Source organism: Procambarus clarkii, chromosome 13 (genome assembly GCF_040958095.1).
Source record: "Procambarus clarkii isolate CNS0578487 chromosome 13, FALCON_Pclarkii_2.0, whole genome shotgun sequence".
Classification (NCBI taxonomy): Eukaryota; Metazoa; Arthropoda; class Malacostraca; order Decapoda; family Cambaridae; genus Procambarus; species Procambarus clarkii.
In genome coordinates, this window is record NC_091162.1 from 13,513,678 (window position 1) to 13,537,622 (window position 23,945).

Here is a 23,945-nt window from a genome sequence, read left to right on the forward strand (position 1 = left end):
CAAAACAACAAAATTATTTATTTTTCAACGTAAAGACTAGTTTTTCTTACCTAACGCATTGTATCTTAAATTGTGGGTGACATTTTTGACTGTGGGTGACAACTTGTGGCAATATACACAGTGTAATGCACAGCGACATTGTTCTTCGTTGCAACAAAAGTGTCAACAAAGATAATAATGTCACGTTTTTACAACATTGCACCGCCATAATAATATTATGTTGTTACAACGTTGCAACAACATAATGTCATGTAATTACAACACTGGAACAACAGAATATCATGATATTACAACATTTCAACAACATGATAATGACATGATATTACAATATTGTAACAACATAAAAATAATGTTATGTTACAAATTTCAACAGCAATAATGTCACGATATTATAGCATTGCAAAATATAATGTCACGTTACAATATTGCAGTAACAAATAATTTCATATTACATAATAATGCCGTATTATATAATAATAATGTCATATTACAACAACATAATCTCCTCATGTTATGATATCATTGCAATATAACAGTATGTTATTCCTACGCAGCAAGAACATATGGTGACGTCATGTAATTACAACTTAAATAATGGCATGATGATGCTTCAACAACAACATAATATCGTCCTCTTGTTACAACATAATAACATAATAGTCACAGGACGAACGTATACTCTCAAGGAATATGTTGTACTAATATGCCAAGCTGCCTAGCAAGCCGAGTTTTCCTGAAATTGTGTATTTTTCTAATTTTGTTTTCTTATGGAGGGAAAAAAGCTTTTCATTATATATGTTTTCTTTTTAATTTGTGTTAAACTAACAGCAATTTTATCAAACTTATGTCAATAATTCATGTTCCTAATAAATAAACCAATTGGAAAATAAATATTTTAAAATAACATTCACTCTGCCTATTAGGCAAATCAGGTCTTGCATACTAGGCCAAATAGTGAGTTCTGGCTATTAGTTACAACAAATATACACTGAGAAGCACAGTACACCTCAAACAGTATATAAACCCATGCTACTTGTGTTACACTTTAATTTTAAACCATTTTCACATACTCTTAAGAATATTTGTACACATTACGTAGGAATATTCACAACATAGGTTTTGTTACAAAAGCCTTTACTTCAATATATTACATTTTATAAATGCTAATTACTACAATGTCATGAGGTGGTCCCTGTCCTTGATATTCACAGCAAGAACATGTTCTTTGGCAGACTTGTTGTAGTCAGAGATGAACACTAATGCACACTATCACCACCGAGATCTCAGTCATCAAGTATATACATAGAATTTACATTGTACAACAACCGGTAATGAGAAGAGGAACTGTGTGCAATAGTGGCGCTTTGCTCATTCCCCTTCGACACTCCGGTTACTTCAACAATCCCGCCTAAAGATGGATCGAAGAGGAACAATCAAGTATCTGCTTTTAAGAAACAATAATTCCTGCTTACTGGGACAGGAAGCCAGTACTTAGGCTAATTGAGCCGCCTCCCACCCTCTCATAGGCCAGCTACTGATGACCCTCCCCAGGATGCAACCCCACGACAGTTGCCTAATTCCCGGGTACCTATTTTACTGCTAGGTGAACAGAGGCATTTGGTAAAGAGGAAACATGCCCTTCTTTCCTGCCCGGGGATTCCTCGGTTGTGTGCCGAGGATGTAGACTACTCTGCCATAGAGCCTAAATAGTTTCAACCAGTCCTTCTCGCCATAATAAAAAATATTTTTTTTATAAATTTGTTCCTTGTGTGCATAGGTTTATGATTCCAGGATTATGATGGGAAAAAATTGCTGCTCTGGGAATAGATCACGTAATGAGACATATGGACATACTCAGCAAGACGTTGATCATTCTCAGGTAGAAAATCTTGCATTGCTGCAGTCTACATTTATTCAGTGCTTCTAGGAACCATAGAGTCCCTTAGCCTACTCAACTTAGACTGCTTCTCAGTGATAGCAAAAGAAAGAGCTTCCTGAACATCCTCTTTCATCAACATAACCAATAGCCTATCAACATGCCTATGCATTTTGCTGTTATTTCTGTCACTTTTTTTATCATTGCTAAAGTCCTCCCTGAAACCGCTAGGGGATCTGATCTCAGCATGCAGCATGTCCAGGATGATCAACACCCATAATGCCGCACACGAATCCAATATGGCACTTCAGTACCCCCCACGACTGCCACCACTACTACTGCACCACCACCTTTAGCATGACTGGTTCTTCAACTTGGCAAGAAATTTCAGAGCTTCGTGGCCACAACCGTACACAAGCTGACGCTCCGACACCTTCGTCAAGTACTTGGTCGAGTAATGGTACCTGAGGAACGCAAGAAACGTAAGTAGAGGTACCTAAGAAGGCATAAACATAAGTAGAGGTACCTTAGAAGGCATAAACATAAGTAGAGGTATCTTAGAAGGCATAAACATAAGTAGAGGTACCTTAGAAGGCATAAACATAAGTAGAGGTACCTTAGAAGGCATAAACATAAGTAGAGGTACCTTAGAAGGCATAAATATGAGTAGATGGTACCTTAGAAGCCAGAAAATATTCACAATGCAAGCTGAGTTGGTAGCAATACTGGTAGCACTCGAAATTATTGACAACACTGAAGTAGACAGCTTAATTATTTCCGACTTCCTTTCCTCACTACTAGCAATAAATAGTTTGCCATCAAGCAATAACGTGCGTGTCTCAGAAGCCAGACATAGATATATAAGCATACTTAACAAGAGGGTAAATATAAAAATGTTGTGGATTCCTTCTCACATTGGCCTGAAGGAACATGATAAAGTTGACGCCCTTGCTAAGGTTGCAGTAAATAAAGACAGTATTGAACGGAATCTTGAGTTATCAAATAAGTCCCTTAAAAGTGTCATTAGACGAGAACTCCTGGATTAATTTGAAGAACGTAGAACAGTGCAAACTGGAACTAGCAGGTCCACTGTTTATCACAATGAAATGTGTGAAGTAAAACATGTGTATGGGGCAAGTAACAAAGTCAGCAGACTAACAAACGTTATCACAGCTCGAATAAGACTTGGCTACAAGTATCTCTGGCAGTTCGGCTTGTATAGGGATCTAGATGAAGTAAAGTGTAAAGTGTGTGAACAAAGACAGGGACACACACATACACACTCGAACACTATATCTTGGATTGTAGTAAAATTTAGCCATTTAGAGATAAATCTAAGCTCACGCCGTATGATATGGCAACCTATCTTATTACTAAGGATAAAATACCTGAAATGTTTGCACTGTATCCATATTTCGCTTCCAGTAGATAAACGACATATGAGATTAAGAAATAAGTAGTGTATTGTGAAGACTAATAATAAACAGCAGCTCCCCTTTGACTCTGTAATATCTCCATTGCTCAAACAATTATGCATTAGCGATAAAACCTACCATGTATGTATAATGACTTACTGTTAATATACAGCTCTTGAAATAGAACATTCTCTGTAACTAACTGACATTGTAATTATAAGGTGTGAAGGATAGATGAAATTGTTTATGTAATAATCTAAGTTGAGGTCTGATAAAGATTTTTTGTGTCCTCTGTAATGCTTTTTGCGCTACCGCTCACAGAATGAGTATGGGGTGCACAATAAACTAGCTGCCTCCGGCGGCATCAATTCAACGGTGCTTTAGAAGACAAACAAGAAACACAAGTTGAGATACCATTGAAGGAAGAAACGTGAGAAAAGGTACCTGAGAAGCCAGGAACAATGATGGAATGTACCTAAAAATCACAGAATCTGTGAAAAGACTCGCCTTCAGTCTTGGCCGATTCTGGTCAGTACACTAAAGCCTTCAAACACTAAAGAGATGTTGGCGGTGTTATGTACAAGGCCACCGTTCTTAAGGTTCCACACATGACCCAACTTTGTGAACAACCAGAAGATGGCAACCACATCACAAGGTGCTCAACCATCAATAGCCACATGCAGGCTGTGCCATTCTCAAGAATGTCACTATCAGTGATCATTCATTCCTTGGCTGAATGAAATACCTGGCATTTAGAACATGCTCACTCAACACGTAGCTGAACTCCAGTCAGTTGACAATATCAAGGCTCTGGCATACAGTTGGCTCCAGCTTCACCCAGTACCCAACATTAACTTGGCAATAAATATAGTTTATCCCTGATGGGAACTAATAATATCTAATAATATCTTGGGTCAGGCTTCAAATGAGCTGACGGCTCTTAGCTTGCAGTTTCATTAGGGACAACATTACCATTCTTAATGAACCCCTAGTTTTTGTAAAAAAAATAAAGAATACAAATTATTACGGCAAAATTTTGAATTATCTTGACGTTAAAAGACTTGAGATTAAGATGTGAGGCTATCAATCGAATGAAAAGTAATACTAAGAAGGAAAACGTGCATAAAACTTAAGAATATTAAAGAGTGTAATGAAAAGATGATGTTTGACCTAGAGTACACAGACGAAGATGAAGTACTTTACGCTAAAAAAAACAGAAGTACACTGAAAATGAGATAACTGACCTGAGGGCCCGAGCGAAGTTATTGTAAGTGAGGTTAGGCTTGCAGGAGCGGGTCCCCCACATGCGGGCGATCTCTTGGGGCTGCACCAGCCTGAAGGTGGCCGCCGCCTCGTCCTCCCACCGAATAACTGACGGGTTGGTCGCCTCATCCGCCAAAAGTCGCATCAGAAACTCCCACGACTTGGGTCCTCGATCTAGAAACATGCAGTGTGTGTGTGATGTAAATATTTGCGGCATGTAGCTGCTCTCCGTCTCTCATTCTCTCTTTGTCTATTGGTCTGATTATTTAATCAATCATAAAGCACACGCAGGCGACGAGTCACAATAACGTGGCTGAAGTATGTTGACCAATCCACACACTAGAAAATGAAGGGACGACGACGTTTTGGTCCGTCCTGGACCATTTTGGAACTGAAACATCGTCGTCCCTTAATTTTCTAGTGTGTGGATTGGTCAACATAAATCACACGTTATGGCAATAGGGACTCATTCAACAAATTTCAGTTGAATTCAACAGTACGTAAATTCATTCCCACTGATAACTGCGATCCTGGAATTTGAATTTTTTATTATTTATTATATTATTCCCATAATTATTTAATTAATTTTCTACTATGTAAAAGTTATGATTGTCTACTGCACACACACACACACACGAATGAGTTCAACGTCTAACAACCTGGTTGATCAGACCACTGATCTATTCTTGATAGTAAGCCTTGGAGACAATGACTGCTTTAATTATTTTCCTTCAAACCTCTCTCACGATAAATTTGAATTACTGTGGTCCAGTGAAGTGAAAATATTGATAAAGACGGACATTGATCTACGGAATGTCAATTGCAATTCTGCGGCATGTGGTTGAGGCCTTGTTGAAAATTGAATTGAAGAATCAGGGGGAAAGCGCAAAGTCATTACGACTATATAGCACTTGGAAGAGGTCAGAATAAACACTTGAGATGGGACGAGGGAGTGAGGTGGGGGGGGGGGCAATACCCAACTACTTGGGCGGTCGGGGATTGAACGCCGACCTGCATGAAGTGAGACCGGCGCTCTACCGTCCAGTCCAAGTGGTTGGGCTGGACGGCCTTGATGAGAGTGAAATATTGTTTTTAAGAGATCACCAATTGCTGTTGGACAGTCACATATCAGATCGGAATTATTGCATTTTGTTAAAAAATTATTAATTTCTTCTTAAACATGAACCCATTTTTGGAGTGCCATAATTATTAGAGGTCTGTGACTTAGTGATTGGTCGACACAATAAAAAAACAAGAATAAGAAGCATTAATTGAAAATATGAAGTTTGAATATTTTTCAATGAAGGACTCTTAACCCACGGTATTCAGAGCAGCCTCGTCACAATTATGATAAGTAAACCAGTTATATACTTCAAGATATTAACGGAGCAAATATAAAAAAAACACATTTTCAACGGTATATTTACCGTTTACAAGTATTCTATAAATTATGAAACATTGTATAAAGGAAAAAGTATTATTTTAAGCCTGGCATAGGTGCAGTTACAGTACTGATGCAGTGTCGCCTACAAATTCCAATACACACCTCGTTTTCTTTTTGTTGAGATTTTCTTGAGCGAGTCATGGGTACCTTGGCTATCCTGATCCATAGCCTCTTGTGCATCAGTCTCTGAAATGTAAAATGACCATTAAAAACCGTACTACAGAGCACAGGGATATGCAATGTATACTGAGATGTGGGCCCCGTGCTTCTCAGTGTATCTACACACAGAGTTTACTTTACTTTTGGACTAATGTTTAGAACTAAAGTATATTTACAGGTTGGTCAGTGAACTGTTGTCCTTAATAATCCTCCCGCAGTTGATAGGCCTTAACCCCCAACACCAAACCAAATGATATATTGTGGTTAGGTGATTACTTGCTTCATGACAAACTCCTCTAGATAATTACATTCTTAGCAGGTCATTTAACAGGTAATTAATATACACAGGGAATACTAAATTGAAATTATTCAAAAGGTATTCGACTGGTCTAACTCCTGGTCACAGCAGTATTACAATATCATACCACCAGACCGTCCAAACACCCTCTAACAACGTAACCGAACTAAAGAGAGCACTCAGCTAAAAGTAGTTACAGGGGAAATGGGTTACAGCTGCTGAAGGATAGTGCTAAAAATACAGTCTTAGGGAAGTTCCCAGCGATAGTGATATAGGTTCAAAATCTCAATCTTAATTATACAGTATATAATTCAAATAATTACACATGCTCTTATTATGGGTTTTTAGGTAAGTAACGTATTGGGATTATGTGTAAACTAACTCAATTATAAAGGTACAAACATATATTAATGGCGTTTTTTAATTGAATTCAATATTGACTCACTTGCGGTCAGTCGCAGGTCCAGTGCTTCTTCCTCCTCCAAGTCGATCACCAGAGGTCTGTCTTCTCTAGAGTGGATGTAACCGTAGTAGCCTTGATGGGAGCGGCTGTAGGGGTCCTTGGGTGCAGGGCAGCGAGGGTCCTTAGGCTCATGACCATACAGGTCCTGGTGGGAGTGATGGGGCATCCTATGCCAGTGCTCATCAGGATGTTTGTAGGTGTGATACTGACTGAGGTGCTCCTGTGTGTCAAACCACGAACTCGGGACGAAGCGGATTTGGCATGGCTGGTTTCTGGAGGGTGGTTGCTGAGCTGGGGCAGTGTGGGGCTGATAAGCCATGGGCGAGAGGGTCACGTATGACATTGGTGAGGGAGTTTCATAGGAAGCAGGTGAGAGATTCTCACAGGATCTTGGTGAAAGGTTTTCGTAGGACCTTGGTGAAGACATGCTTGGTGATCCAGTGGATAGATGGTCCTGATATGGTGACGGAGAGGACATATGGTCCTCATATGGTGACCTGGAAGATATCTGGTCTTGATGAGGTGATCTGGAAGACATTCTTCTGGGGTTTGGTGACAAAGACCGCATTGTACCTTGATGCGATGATCTAGTTGACAACCGGTCTTGTTGTGGTGACCTTGTCAACAGCTGGTCTTGGTGTGGTGATCCAGTACATAACCGAGCTTGCTGAGGTGATTTTGTCAACACATATTCTTGTTGCTGGGATAGAGAGAACATATGATCTTCACACTGTGACCTGCAGAACGTCTCATCTTGATGCGACACGAAGGAGTCTCTATCATGTTCTGGTGGCAATGAGGACATCCAGAGTTGGTACCGTCGTAGGTGGTGTGGTGAAAGACGGGTCACTTGAACTTGCTGCAACGCTGCGGACAATGGTCGGTTTTGGTGCGGAGACAGGTAGGCCTGTGATTGGTATAGTGAAGTCGAGGAGACATTGTCTTGGTGCGCTGACGAACATGGGACACTGGGTTGATGAGGCGATCCAGAGGGGACACTGGGTTGATGAGGCGACCCAGTGAGGACACTGGGTTGATGAGAAGACCCAGACGGGAGATCTGGTTGACGTGGTAACACAGAGGACAATTGGTCTTGGGAGACGGCAGATAGGAGCTTGTGTTTCCTCACTGGCCATTTTCCCTGGTTCGTGGAACTCATAACATTCAATCTCTCACAGAGGTGACAGTCTTCTCACTGGAACACACAAATAAAAACATGAGGGAACGAATAATGGTGGACCCCACCAATTTTTTAAAATTTATAATGCCACTAATAAACTTTTAAATATATTTGGGGTAATACTTAATACAATATCCTCCGCATACAAGACGTCTTAATAACGTAGCTAAGACAAATAACGCAATAGACACACACATGATGTTCAAGTGACGTCGTTTCTGTCCAGCCTGAACGTAAACAATCCTCTGGCAGGCTGCATGATGAAGGGTAAAACGTACCGTACTTTCTGTTCTTAATCCTTGAACTTAATCCTTTCAGTTCTGTTAGTTATTTTCTAGCCAGGATGTATTAAGAGACCCAACTCTCTCGGTGCCAGGGCCTCGACCCCCGCCCTCTCAACTAACAGGTCGAGTTTTGTACATTATGAGAACCAACGCTACGAATGCAACCTAATATAACGGCTCACAAATCAACCCGTCCTCTTAAAAATAACGTCACTTTTGGCTGGTATGCGCACTATGGCCAAATTTGGACGTAATTTGAAATGAAATCGACTCACAAAAGTGACGTACTGTTCCGTTTTCTGTTTGAGTCGTCCGGCTTACTCGGCAAGCTTAGAAAAGGATTCTTTCCATTAACGTTTTTCATACCGTTTTGAAACTGAGAATTTCCTGCCCACCTAACCTATCAGAGGACCCTTAACTTACTGTTGTTGAAAAAAAATATCGGCGTTTTGTATGCACCTGTGTGATAGGTTAAGTGGGTTGCTTGGGCTCCTAGGTTTCGGATTAGGGGTAGGAGGAGGTTGGACGATTTCCGGAGTGGCAAATCAGGAGAATGGGCTGGTCAGTGAGTCTCTAGATCTGAAAGGCCAATCAATCCGTGGTGGCATTTAACCAGTATGTTACAGATGGTCTCAAATCAGCGATTAAAAAACAATCAAATCAAAATACAGTAAGGCTTATTTATTCTCGATAGACCAGATTGGAAAGCTAAATACAGTCGAAAAGTTAGAAGACTACCAATGGTGTGTCCACTCACATGATGAGTGACGCTGCCCAATAAACTCGCCCCTCGGGGCAAAATTTACAAATTAAATTTACCAATAGCAATTCTCAAGAATTAAGAGCAAAATCGAAAGCCATCAGCTGTTACGCTAGAATCTGGCGCAACTCAGCCTAGCATCACCAGACTCCCATTACACGAGGCAATTACAGACGGGGGATTCTAACATCTAAGTGTCGTACTGTACCTGTAAAATTGCAGTAAGTATTGCCTGCTTCAAACCTACTTTTACTGCAACGATCATAAAGTTCTTGGGAATTCCAAGCACATCTTTTCCGGGAAGCAATAGCATCACTCCCACTCCCTAACAGGAATATATATGCCCATTTCTTAGTGTATAGACTCAGTTTACTTTGGTTCTGGGGCAATGTTCAGGACTAAAGTATACTTTCTAATTGCTCAATAATCACCTGTTTACAATATTTGTAAAGAATATTAAAAGATTGATGGAGGGGTTGATATAGAAGGTTGATATCTGAATAAAGATATCCATTCTTATATCATTCTGAGGGGAATGACTATTGACTATTCAGCTACCCTTGATAACCCTTAGTAGTTTAAATTGATCCAAAATATTTCAAAATACAAATCACGACAATAATTGAATCAAAGGGTAATGAATCAATGCAATAATGAAGAGTATGACAAGATGTAAATCTACAAAAGCACAATTATACAACTAAACTGTACCCACGCTAAGCCATCAACCGCTGATAGACTGACAGTTGGGTTGGCCTTAAGGCCTAGCAGCTACATCAGAATTCTTAGGGCCGTGACACTAGTTTACTGACCAACCCTATGTATTTACGTATGTAGGTTAGCTTAGCATTTTAAAAGCACCGAATCACCTTCTGTGGTTGATTGTTCAATAAACCCCTGAACTATATGTTTAACACATCTCTAACCCTGTCCATGGAGGACAGAAGAAAATGTATATATGCTGGTTAGCATTGTAAATGTGTGGCCATGTCTGTGGTAAAAAAAAAAGCGAGTATACTTTAGACCTGTATATAGCCCAGAACTAATGTAAACTTGCTGTGTATGCAATACACTGAAAACTGGGATATATCTTTCACAGAGTTTACAGTATATCTATCATCAAAATGCGGTAGTATTGGGCATAAGGCCTAACAGTTTTCTAAAGGGTTATTAATACCACACAAGAGCTTACTGACCATCCAGCAACAATACTTTAACTCTGATCACTATTCATGACTAAAGTAAACTAAGAAGTTTGTATACTCGGAGAGACAGAGTTTACTTTTCATTTAATATATCCTTAAATGTAAAGATAAACATTCCAGTATCTATTCACGTCATTTATAAGAAAATTAATCATACTGGGTAGTTACATAAAATAAAAATAGTAAAAAATTCTAAACAAATATAACTGTTAACTCTAAATAGTACACAATAATAATAATAATAGATAAATCCACATTTATAAGAGAAAATTAACATATACAAACAACAGCCACCAGGGAAACTTAACAAAATTGGATTAAATCTTAACACTGTGAAGTTACACAGAAACGCCTTTCTCATGTAATTCGAAATAATAATAATACGTTCTGTTTTACTAATTTAATAATACAGAACGAAGCTCTGTAAATGTATCATGCCTATTAATCTATTATCAAATGAAGCATTGCAATCTATAACTGTAAGAGGGAACGACTTTTCCTTATATATATAAATAAGAGGGAATGACTTATATCTGTAAGAGGGAATGACTCTTCCTTATATCTGTACGAGGGAACGACTTTTCCTTATATATATATATATAAGAAGGAATGGCTTCCTTATATCTGTAAGAGGGAACGACTCTTCCCTATATCTGTAAAAGGGAATGACTCTTCCTTATATATACATATATAAGAGGGCATGACTTTTCTTTAAATCTGTAAGAGGGAACGACTCTTTCTTATATCTCTAAGAATGCCTGTCTAAGGTATAAGGTCACACGAATGTAGCTGACCTCACCGGAATTTGCAGTTTAAAATATATATATTGAACTCAAACTCAACCCCCCTTCTTTCCCTTGCGAATTTCCTGAAACTTTCAAATGAAGTCGGGTATGTGTTTTCCGTAGAGTGTTCAAGTTACTCTTTCCCTAAAGTACCAGTGCAGGCTACTAAACATATGGCCCTGTATGACTAACCATCCTGCGAGATGGGGACTTTTAGTAATCACTGCTGCCTTATTCACTCTCGTGTTAATGATGATATTCTCACAATGCACCCAGAGTCTGTCAGTGCAGACTACTTATCACATGCCTCCTGTATGACTAACCATCCTGTGTGATGGGGATTTTTGCATCACGTAGCTAGCTTTTTAACACACTGTACTCCCTCTTCATATAGTCTAGGGCAGCTGCACAAATGCACATGTACCTAAATATGTTAATAAAAAATATATATTACCAGCATTAATAAAAAAAATATATATTATCAGTATTAATAAAAAAAAATACAAGCGCATTTTCATGATTTACTTGAAAACGATGAATTGAATTCATTCAGGTTACAGTGATACCATCAGGTCAGTAAGTAGGAAATATAGATACATGATAATAAAGATAGTGTGAAGTGAAAATGGTTATGGTGAAGATAGTATATAGTGAAAATAATATTTTTATACCTATATCCACCCAATCTATGATTGAGATTGGGTGGATATAAATAGGAGCTGCCTCGTATGGGCCAATAGGCCTTCTGCACTTACCCTCATTCTTATGTTCTTGTGTCTTATGTTCTTGTGTCTTATGTTCTTGTGTCCTAATATGTAGTGAAGAAGTAAGATGAGGGAAGTCGGGCAGAGGATGAGGGGATATTGCGGGGAATAAGAGAATGATGAGGGGAGATGAAACGGGGGGAGAGGGGGAGGGAGGGAGGGCAGGGAGGGGGGGGGGAGAGAGAGAGAGAGAGAGAGAGAGAGAGAGAGAGAGAGAGAGAGAGAGAGAGAGAGAGAGAGAGAGAGAGAGAGAGAGAGAGAGAGAGAGAGAGAGAGAGAGAGAGTAAGAGAGAAAGAGAGAGAAAGAGAGAGTAAGAGAGAAAGAGAGAGTAAGAAAGAGAGAAAGAGAGAGAGAAAGAGAGAAAGAGAGAGAGAGAGTAAGAGAGAGAGAGAGAGAGAGTGTGTGTGTGTGTGTGTGTGTGTGTGTGTGTGTGTGTGTGTGTGTGTGTGTGTGTGTGTGTGTGTGTGCGCGCGCGCGCGCGTGTATGTATGTATGTATGTGTGTATGTATGTATGTGTGTGTGTGAGTGCATGTACTTCCACAGAAGGCTCGCTACAGCACACGGAGAGAGAGAGGGACAAGGATCCAATGTAGGAAAATTTGTGCCTTTTTAAACCTCTGTTGACCAAATCTTAGCGATCCACATGGCGGACTCTCCTTAAGGATACACGCCTAGTGACCAATATACCTTGATCTAGAGCAGATTTACGGATCAAAACAGCGATATAGTCACTGAAAAAACAAACTGCAGATGTTTGTGTGCAAATAATCTACAACTGGGTCGTCCTCATTAGGCTTTTCACCGTTAACTACTAATGTTACTCTCGAGGACTCTTGAGTACACATTCTGATATTACCACTTCTAAAATTGTACTACTACTGATACTATCAACACTGCTACTACAAAACCACTACAATTTATCAACACCACACCACCAATAGCCTCTTAAAGCACTACTAACACTGACTATTGCTACTGTGGAAGTTCTGTTGATTTAATACTACTACTTTTACTAATAATAATAAACTAGGGCATCCAAGGTTGACAAGTAACGCTATATTGAAGGTTTTAACCCCAAAGACAATTAAACAATTCAGGCGGTGATATATTCACTAACTAGCCTAATCGGTAAGCGCGGACTAACCTTTTTCTGCTTGCAGGAGGTGTAACACAGGAGAGATGGAAGGAATCACGCTATCACTCACTACACCATGAGGCAGACTGATCTCCCTCCACCACTAGCACACACACACACTCACTCACACACGCACACACACACACACGCGCGCACACAAATACTTACGCCTACACAAAAACGAAGTGACCAGAATTTTCCCAGAGAAGGATGTTAGCCCATCTGTCGCGGTAACCCCTCACCCGCTACCCCACTTAATACACCCTCACCACCCACTTACACCCTCACTACCCACTTACACCTTCTACACCCACTTACACCTTCTACACCCACTTACACCTTCTACACCCACTTACACCTTCTACACCCACTTACACCTTCTCTACCCACTTACACCTTCTTCGCCCATTCACACCTCCACCCACTCACACCTGCACACACTCACACCTTCACACACTCTCACCTTCTCCACTCACACCTTTCCCACCCACTCACATCTTGACTTACTTACACCCTCACCACACACTCACACCCTCACCACCCACCCACCCTCACATACCCTCTCCATTGGCATTCCGGAATCGATTTCCGGCCGTAGCAGAAACAAATTAGAAAAATTAGATCGGAAATGAGAACAGTGGACAACCGACGGTTTAAAAGTCGGGGACCAAGAGCTAGCAGCTCGACCCTGCAGACACAAATAGCAAATACCCTCACCAACTACACACCCTCTCGACCTGTGGGTGTCTAACAAAGCTGTACTCCCCTAATTGTTCTTGCGGGAGTTGAGCTCTGGCTCTTTGGTCCCGCCTCTCATGTCAATCAACTGGTATACAGATTCCTGAGCCTATTGGGCGCTATCATATCTACATTTGAAACTGTGTATGGAGTCAGCCTCCACCACATCACTGCCTAATACATTCCATTTATTAAGTACCCTGACACTGAAAAAAGTTATTTCTAATGTTTCTTTGGATTATTTGGGTACTCAGGTTTTACCTGTGCCCCCTAGTGCGAGTACCACCTGTGTTAAATAATCTATAAATTGTCATCCATACTTCCGTGAAAATACTGACTTGGGCTGTATGGGTCTCGACCAATACGGCCCATGTAAATAATCTGTCTTTATTTACCCCTGTCAATTCCCCTGAGAATTTTGAATGTGGTAATCATGTCTCACCTAACTCTTGTGTCTCCCAGCGACGTGAGGTGCAGTTCACGCAGCCTTTCCTCTTAACTCATGCCTCTTTGTTCTGGAAGTAGCCTAGTGGATGTCTAGCTGGGGCTGTGTGTGTCTAGCTGGGGCTGTGTGTGTCTAGCTGGGGCTGTGTGTGTCTAGCTGGGGCTGTGTGTGTCTAGCTGGGGCTGTGTGTGTCTAGCTGGGGCTGTGTGTGTCTAGCTGGGGCTGTGTGTGTCTAGCTGGGGGCTGTGTGTGTCTAGCTGGGGCTGTGTGTGTCTAGCTGGGGCTGTGTGTGTCTAGCTGGGGCTGTGTGTGTCTAGCTGGGGCTGTGTGTGTCTAGCTGGGGCTGTGTGTCTAGCTGGGGCTGTGTGTCTAGCTGGGGCTGTGTGTGTCTAGCTGGGGCTGTGTGTGTCTAGCTGGGGCTGTGTGTGTCTAGCTGGGGCTGTGTGTGTCTAGCTGGGGCTGTGTGTGTCTAGCTGGGGCTGTGTGTGTCTAGCTGGGACTGTGTGTGTCTAGCTGGGGGGGTTTGTGTCTAGCTGGGGCTGTGTGAGTCTAGCTGGGGCTGTGTGAGTCTAGCTGGGGCTGTGTGAGTCTAGCTGGGGTTGTGTGAGTCTAGCTAGGTCTGTGTGTGTCTAGCTGGGGCTGTGGGTGTCTAGCTGGGGCTGTGTATGTCTAGCTGGGGCTGTGTGTGTCTAGCTGGGGCTGTGTGAGTCTAGCTGGGGCTGTGTGAGTCTAGCTGGGGCTGTGTGAGTCTAGCTAGGTCTGTGTGTGTCTAGCTGGGGCTGTGTGTGTCTAGCTGGGGCTGTGTGTGTCTAGCTGGGGCTGTGTGTGTCTAGCTGGGGCTGTGTGTGTCTAGCTGGGGCTGTGTGAGTCTAGCTGGGGCTGTGTGAGTCTAGCTGGGGCTGTGTGAGTCTAGCTGGGGCTGTGTGTGTCTAGCTGGGGCTGTGGGTGTCTAGCTGGGGCTGTGTATGTCTAGCTGGGGCTGTGTGTGTCTAGCTGGGGCTGTGTGTGTCTAGCTGGGGCTGTGCATGCGTCACAAGGGCCCCCATCCAACCTTGATCAACTCTGGCTACCTCTATAAATTCAGGTCATTTGTGTTTTTGCTTTTTATAAGTATATCTTAAATGTACAAATGAAGAGTCCTAAGCCCGTGTACTCTGGGAACATAATCACCGCAGGAAGAATGTATTGGTGCTCCTCCCTTCAAGGTGGCGACGATGCGCCATAGCACCTGTAAAGGAGGAACCAGTTTCTCAAGAGTTTGTCTTCCGCCCAGCCATTGTCCTTGGAGCCATATTTCTACCATTTTCATACCATACGGGCGTGGAATCATTGATATCAATAACAAATAAAGCAGTATCAGTGTCACTATTTGGCTGGGGCTTAAAAATTATTCTGATAATGGTCAAGAAGTCTCTTTATTTGCCATAAAGAGATGGTCAGCAGGTCAAGGTTAAACCACCACCACTGCTGCTGCTGCTGGCTATGGTGCTACTTCCTTTCCTAACTTTGTACTGCGATTTATGCCTCCTCGTGCAACTTATTTCGTCAATCAAGTTCATTCCTTGATTAAATACACGTACCTCAGGCTACCAGTATGAAGGCTAAAGCTGTGTTTCCCTTGCTGGTCATGTGGGAAGCTTGATGTGTATATATGTGTGTGTGTGTGTTAGGGGGACATATCATAACACCCAGGGAGGTAAACAATATCACGTGGCTCTCCACTCACTATAACTAGTTCACTCACGTTCCATTTTCATTCACAAATTTCACAACATGTAATCTTTTTTACTCTCGGTCGGAAATCCGTTCATTCCGAGGCCCCAGACGGACGCTTCGCAGGAACTTGGCGATAGAAAATGACTTGAGGACACCACTTGTAGCGGCGGAAAAGTCAACAAATGGCTCACCTGGCTATGGGAGTTAACGTTTGTAGGTGGTGGTGGTAGGTGGTGCTGGTCGGTGGTGGTGGTAGGTGGGTGGTGGTGGTGGTGGTGGCGTACGAGCGATGATGCACGAACTCCACTCCAGCCACCTGTATAGCTGGCTCCCATCACCACTTTCTCTTTCACTGTACAACCCCACACGGCGCTGGTAATGGGCCATCAAGCCGCGCGATAATCTGCCAATCATGACCGTCGATCACGGGGCTGGCCCCATGACCACTCATCGCCGGCACCAGCGCAGACAGGAGCTATTTCCAGTCAGTTTTGTGGAGTAGATTTCCCCGTAGCGCGTAAGGCTCTCGGCAGACATGGCAACTGACGGCAACATTTTCTGTGTATCATAGAAAACTGTCCAGAGGGAAGGGGAGACTATTGGAATATAATCTGTACATTACAACGGGAGAAGCTATTGGAATATAATCTATACATTACAACGGGAGAATCTATTGAAATATAATCTGTACATTACAACGGGAGAATCTATTGAAATATAATCTGTACATTACAACGGGAGAAACTATAACAAATTCTGTACATTACAACGGGAATTTTTATTTTAAACTGGCTTTATATTCACAATTTTATTTCAATAGTTAAGCAAAACAAAATATCATGCTATTAAACTTACGTATTTTTATTATTATAATAAAAATGGGTCTAAGAATATTATCATGACAGAAAACTCCACATAAATCACACGCCAAATTTCACACTTGATTCCATGAAAATGGCCCAGGGGGGTAGTTTATAATTGTTAATATTTCTTAAATCATTTAACTTAGGTTTACTCCGACCAGCCTATGTTGCTCCCATACCTCAGACCATTTTCCCTGCAAATTTTGATGAAACTAACCCAACCATCTGATCTCCAACGTCGGACAAATAGACAAGCAGACACTCTCTCTTATAGTATAGATGTGCAAGAATAATTACGAAGCGGGTGATTCAGTTATGCTTAAGTATCAACAAAAGAAAATTAATCCGAGAACTTTCCTGATTCAACACATCTTCAAGGAAATGTGATGAATGACGAAAGTTTCGGATTGATTTTGTTACATTTTTCCTGTATGGCTACTTATGAATATATATATATATATATATATATATATATATATATATATATATATATATATATATAAAACTTATATTCAGTTGCATAAATATATTCAGTTGCATATTGTCCTGGGGACCATTCAGGCTTGTTCGCATATATATATATATATATATATATATATATATATATATATATATATATATATATATATATATATATATATATATATATATATATATGTTGGTAGCAGTTTTTCTGCTAGATATATTATTGAATATGACAGAAAGGATAAGATCAATGATTCTAGCAGGAATGTTCTCTATTTTTCTAATGCTTTTCTTTACTTGAGAAGGAAGTTGAAAAATTATCTCTCCAAAGGTCATTTTACAATTTCATTAAGGCTATTTCATTTTAAGAAAGAGTGCGAATGGTTACAAGTTGATTGATTGATTGATTGACGAAGATTAAGCCACCCCAAGCGGTGGCACGGGCATGAATAGCCCGTAAGGTTACAAGTTTTTGTGCTGCCAGAAACATAGCCCAGGATGAGGTGACGGTAAAGCAACTCACTTATGGGGGCCAAAAGGCCCATTGCAGCTTACCAATCTATGTTTCCATGATGGCTGAGGCAGTATATTGTGTTTCGTCATGTCCCGGGGTAGTACAGTTGGGTTCATTTTCGACTCACAATCGAAAATTATGGGTTCGAATCCCTTAGCGGGACAGAAAGTTCCTATCACCTAATACCCTGTTTCCCTAGCAGTTAATGGGTACCCCACGAGGTAGTCAGCTTGTTATGGTGGGGTTGTATCCTTGGGAGGGCGTGTAATTCTACCCCGGGGGGGGGGGAGTAATCGTTAAATGACTTAATATAGAAAGACTCAAATGTTAAATTATTTACCGTTGTAAATAATTATAATATTTACAATAGTATAATTATTTACAACGGTACCCATAAATATACACATTATAAATATTCAGTCGACTTCAAACGTTTCAATTAAATATATAACACACAACAAGATTTAAATAAATTAGCGGATGTGACTCACGGGTGACTGCGGAGTCACCGGTAACTTGTAAGATCCTTGAAAACACTTTTAGATTATTTTTTAAATAATATTTTACCCTACACTATTATATTGCTCGCTAAATTTATGTTTATTTATATCTGCATATATATATTATATATATTTAATATTATATATATTATAATATTATATAATAATATTATATTATATTATAATAATATATTATAATATAATATATAATATTATATTATAATAATAATATTATATATATATATATATATATATATATATATATATATATATATATATATATATATATATATATATATATATATATATATATATATATGTCGTACCTAGTAGCCAGAACGCACTTCTCAGCCTACTATGCAAGGCCCGATTTGCTTAATAAGCCAAGTTTTCCTGAATTAATATATTTTCTCTAATTTTTTTCTTATGAAATGATAAAGCTACCCATTTCATTATGTATGAGGTCAATTTTTTTTATTGGAGTTAAAATTAACGTAGATATATGACCAAACCTAACCAACCCTACCTAACCTAACCTATCTTGATAGGTTAGGTTAGGTAGCCGAAAAAAGTTAGGTTAGGTTAGGTGGGTTAGGTAGTCGAAAAATAAATAATTCATGAAAACTTGGCTTATTAGGCAAATCGGGCCTTGCATAGTAGGCAGAGAAGTGCGTTCTGGCTACTAGGTACGACATATATATATATATATATATATATATATATATATATATATATATATATATATATGTCGTACCTAGTAGCCAGAACTCACTTCTCAGCCTACTATTCAAGGCCCGATTTGCCTAATAAGCCAAGTTTTCCTGAATTAATATATTTACTATAATTTTTTTCTTATGAAATGATAAAGCAACCCTTTTATCTATGTATGAGGTCAATTTTTTTTTATTGGAGTTAAAATTAACGTAGATATATGACCGAACCTAACCAACCCTACCTAACCTAACCTAACCTATATTTATAGGTAAGGTTAGGTTAGGTAGCCAAAAAAAGCTAGGTTAGGTTAGGTTAGGTAGGTTAGGTAGACGAAAAAACATTAATTCATGAAAACTTGGCTTATTTGGCAAATCGGGCCTTGAATAGTAGGCTGAGAAGTGCGTTCTGGCTATTAGGTACGACATATATATATATATATATATATATATATATATATATATAATGAGCTCAAGTGTATTCATAATGTCAAACAAAAATACATGCATAATCCAACACACGAAGATCAGAGAAACTCCAAATTAGAAACATTGAGTTTCAGATAACACTCACACGTGAGTTACGAGTAAAAGCTGAGTAAAATGCACTTCACGACACTGGAAGACAAAGGAGTAAGGAGAGACATGATCACTACCTATAAAATTCTCAGAGAAATTGACAGGGTAGATAAAGATAAACTGTTTAACACGGGTGGTACGCGAATAAGGGGACACAGGTGGAGAATGAGCCACAGGGACGTTAGAAAGAACTTTTTCAGTGTCAGAGTAGTTAACAGATGGAATGCATTAGGCAGTGATGTGGTGGAGGCTGACTCCATACACAGTTTCAAATGTAGATATGATAGAGCCCAGTAGGCTCAGGAATCTGTACACCAGTTGATTGACGGTTGAGAGGCGGGACCAAAGAGCCAGAGCTCAACCCCCGTAAACACAACTAGGCGAATACATGCACACACACACACGCGTGCGCACATCAGAGGTGTGGCAGGGGGTCAGCCACTAATACGTATAATCCAGGTATTTCCGAGTGTGGAGGAATGCCATTTGCGTCCCGCAAAAAGGAGCATCAGATACTGGAGGTGTCTGGTAACCCAAGCGGGAATACCAGACCTGGTTACTCATTTGTTTCAAAACGTTCTTAGTGGTCATTGCCCGTTACATCACTTATTGACATAGTTGCGATGCGTCATTTTGTTAAGTATAGATTGGCGTATGCTTATTTAGACCCTTCTGTACCTTGTCAAAGGGTTTCAGTCATCCTTAACCCATTCAATCAGACTATTGGTGTTGGCGACCCTCAACCCGTTTAGTTTTTAAATACTTTTAATTATATTAAGATTTACATAGCCGAGGCGTTAAGACTAAAAATCAATATGAAGTAATATTTAGAAAGGAACCATATTAAATAGTATAGGGAACAATATTTAATAAGGAGCCAAGCCCAATAATACGCGATTCTAGCTTTGCAGAATTCACCACAAAATTGTATATCCTGGCAGCCCTAGTATGCAGCCAGACTATCAAAAGCCAGCAAACAATGCAGCAGGAACAGCGCCCCAAAGTGGATAAAGGAGATACATTTTTTGCTAGAAACAGCAATGGTTCCAAAACTACTCGCCTTACAACCGTGGGTGCTCACCATGCATGGGATTTTTTTTCTTAGTTGTCCCTATGTCTGCAGTAAGTACTCACTATGATTCACAGCTTCTCCGAGTGGTATTGGTTCTCAGTCTTACTACCTCAATCTATACACACACACACACAATATATATATATATATATATATATATATATATATATATATATATATATATATATATATATATATATATATATATATATATATATATATATATATATATATATATTTAGAGGCCACATGATGTGGTTCATCATTCTGTTTCCCATACAGTAACCCTGTTAGTTCTATCGAGGCCAACTGCTAACCTTCCCCAGGATGCAACCCACAACAGTTGCCTAACTCTCGAGTATCTATTTACTGTTTGGTGAAGAGTAGCATCAGGTGAAAGGAAACATGCCTATCCGTCTCTGTCCCAGCCGGAGGATCGAACCAGGGATCATTGGGTGTGAGCCAAGGATGTAGACCACTGCGCTCGTGGCTGTTCTATTCGTTAAAAAACCTTGCCTATATATCGGGTTAATATTCTGTATGAGGCATTTTTGGATTGGGAGCTGAAGTGGTGTGACATCAGATGGTGTCAATGAGAAGCGAGGAAGAGTAAGAAATTTGAACAAGAGGACAAGCGTCGTCTGAGGTCGTCAGAGAACTCATTCTCTTCGGCATCGTAGTCACCAGCGGAGTGTCTTTGGACAGGACGCAGACCTGTGACCGAAAAGTCGCTATGTCCTCCTCCCTTTCGCCGCTGATCTTGGACGGGATGTCGGGAAATTCGTCATACCTTTGGAGGTGAATAGCACTCCAGAGATCCCTGACAGTTGAGATAATGGAAAGGCTTTATTTATTAAACGAAAACCATAAGGAGAGAGAAACGTTAGCTAAGAATGATAGCCTGTCTTACAATCAAATAATCGAGTATGTGTTAATTTAATTAAAGAAGGACCAGCAAACAGGAAGTCTCATGTGGCTGCAACAGAAAATAGTCACTAACCCACTCAAAATGCTCCATGACCGTCCAAAACTTTGTCATTCTTCCTGTGTCTAATACGAGAATAGTATTTGCTAAGCGACATCCTCACTGGACTGAGGTCGCCGGGTGACTGACTTAAATGATGGGCGGGTGTTGCTTTCATAACTTCCCGGGAGTGCGGGGAACATCCCCTAGAAGGCTCGGGAAAGTCCCTATTCTACGCAGCCTGAAACACTGCAGTTTTGACGTAAGACTTGAAAGTTATCAGGAAATATCATGTAATTCAGTGAAAGAGGTATGTTTGGTAATATTTTTTTTTAATTGTTGTGTGGTATCATATATGCTAAATCTATAGGGTTTTTATTAGGGCAAATAATAATACAACTATACTAATAATACTGAAATTCAAAATAGGAACCCATTCTCAGGGTAAAGTGATTACCACAAGATAACAAACCCATTCACACACCAACTGAATAGTTATCTAGATATGTGTGATCTGATATAACAGTCTACTTCTAAATTTGTCAGTGAATCTCTGTCCTAAATAAAGAATATTCTCAAGTTTTTTATCTTTATTGTATTATAATTCGTTGGTTTAAAATATATAACGTCTATACTTAACTCATTTTCTATGAAAGTCAAATAATTAGTTTTTTTTTGTAAATAATTTGGGTTTGAAGAATTAGTGTTTTTTTGTAAATAGAATTCTAGGGGATACTCAAATAGTTTTTTAATCTCATATTTCACACATTTAAGAATAATACCCGGTATTAACGTAACTAAATGTAATAAAGCCTAGTGTAACCTTAATCTAGCATAACCTTTACCTAATGTAACCCTTAACCTAACCAAACCATGGACAAGAAGTAGATAATAGCACTAATTAATTAATAATTTTGAAGTAATTACCTCTAGGGTACCGCCTCCCTGTGAACAACATGTTATGGCCAGTATTAGTTATGTTTCGTTTGGCCAGATTAGGTTAATTTAGGTTACATAGTTTAGTACTGTACATTGCACAGTGCTACTGTGCAGTACAGACTATATGCCTGTTGTGACGTCATGAACCACTCAAATAAGGCGACTAAGAACGTGACATCACGCATTAATCAGATACACCAGCAATAAACCTGACGTCACATCAAACATGCCGGCAATGAACGTGATGTCATATGCTAATAAAAAAATAGCGGCTATGAACGCGGCCTCACATACTAATCAAGCATGACAGACTATGCACGTATCTCGTGAGTGATACTGCGCGACTTTCATTGACAAATACACTGAATTAGGCTACGATAAGTTACATTATTTTGTATCTAAGCCACGCAGCGCCTTCACCCCCAATATTATTGTTGAGCCCAGCGCCAGACGCTGCACTAACTGACCTCTGAACTTATCATCAATGCCTTTTAAAAGATGGTGATAATAGTGGTTGCTACATTAATGGTATCTTCTACGTTGTGGACATGTGTTGGCCGCGGTGTTTTTCCCAGTCCTGGGATATTCAGTTGTTGTATGAAGCGCTGAATTGTGATGGACTCGTGTCTGTCATCTTATTAATTAAGTTTACCTAGTGCAGATGTCATTAATCGGTCCTTTGAATGTATGGGCTCGCACCACCAACCCTGAACTACCATTCCAGAGCTTACGGCTCCGAATTAGCAGCCCTGAAACCTACGGCTTTAAGCTACCAGTCTCAAACAACCGGCCCTGAACTCCAGGCCTTAAGTCGCCAGCCCTGAGTGTGAGAAATATGCCCCCATGATCTTGTCTAGAAAGTTATTGAATTGAGTAAAGCGGAATCCGAGGCGAGTGACTCAACCTCGGGTCCGCAGTAAAGTTCCGACTCTTATATCACTCTGTACCTTGGGCACGGAGCGGGCTGGAGACCTGAGGCTTGTACCGAGTACCTTCTGTACGTCTTGACTGGGTAATGGTGTTTTGTTTACCTGTGTGGAAAAGAGGCGGGGATGTTGAATCATGGGAAAGTGGTGCTATGGAGTATCATTGGAGTGGCGTGGGGGTGAGAGAGAGCGTTAAATATCACGATAAAAGAGAGAGGAATGTCAAGGGATGGATGGAAAAGAAGGGAGTTGGAACATATATTTTTACATTGATTTATGCAGGAAATGCCCCTCTCCCACCCATCTCTCTGTCGCTCCCACACAGTCTTCTCCCGACCTCCCATCCATGACAATGCCAACTACCTCCACCCCTTCCCTCATTCCCCCTCCCACGCCTTCCTTCTCAAAACACAAACAACAAAGGCCCCTGGCCACCAAACGAGGCAGCCATGACGTCACGACGGACCTGTGACGTCACGCC

The 23,945-nt window shown here is 40.3% G+C and overlaps 1 protein-coding gene across 4 annotated transcripts; it reads right to left on the reverse strand.

The window, feature by feature from the left end:
* Nucleotides 1-21,734, reverse strand: LOC123757167 (Friend leukemia integration 1 transcription factor). Of its 4 annotated transcripts, none has more exons than XM_045740617.2 (6): nt 21,636-21,734; nt 16,124-16,490; nt 6,901-8,113; nt 6,101-6,184; nt 4,536-4,728; nt 1-2,340 (listed from the first exon to the last, which is right to left on the reverse strand). In XM_045740617.2, exons 3-6 carry the CDS (start codon nt 8,075-8,077, stop codon nt 2,229-2,231), a joined length of 1,566 nt encoding a protein of 521 aa, XP_045596573.2. In that variant the 5' UTR covers nt 8,078-8,113; nt 16,124-16,490; nt 21,636-21,734; the 3' UTR covers nt 1-2,228. The 4 variants fall into 4 exon arrangements, with proteins under 4 accessions (XP_045596573.2, XP_045596572.2, XP_045596575.2 ...); XM_045740616.2 differs by having other exon boundaries at nt 16,124-16,507; nt 21,636-21,723; XM_045740619.2 differs by lacking the exon at nt 16,124-16,490 and having other exon boundaries at nt 21,636-21,732.
* Nucleotides 21,735-23,945: the final 2,211 nt, after the last annotated feature.

What these genes read in the sequence shown, in the direction of transcription:
- LOC123757167 (XM_045740617.2), bottom strand. Translation starts at nt 8,077, where the DNA reads ATGAGTTCCACGAACCAGGGAAAATGGCCAGTGAGGAAACACAAGCTC. An exon ending in GGACCTGCGACTGACCGCAA is followed by an intron (nt 6,185 to 6,900) that starts GTGAGTCAATAT and finishes TTTACATTTCAG; the next exon opens with AGACTGATGCACAAGAGGCT. An exon ending in CTCAACAAAAAGAAAACGAG is followed by an intron (nt 4,729 to 6,100) that starts GTGTGTATTGGA and finishes GCATGTTTCTAG; the next exon opens with ATCGAGGACCCAAGTCGTGG.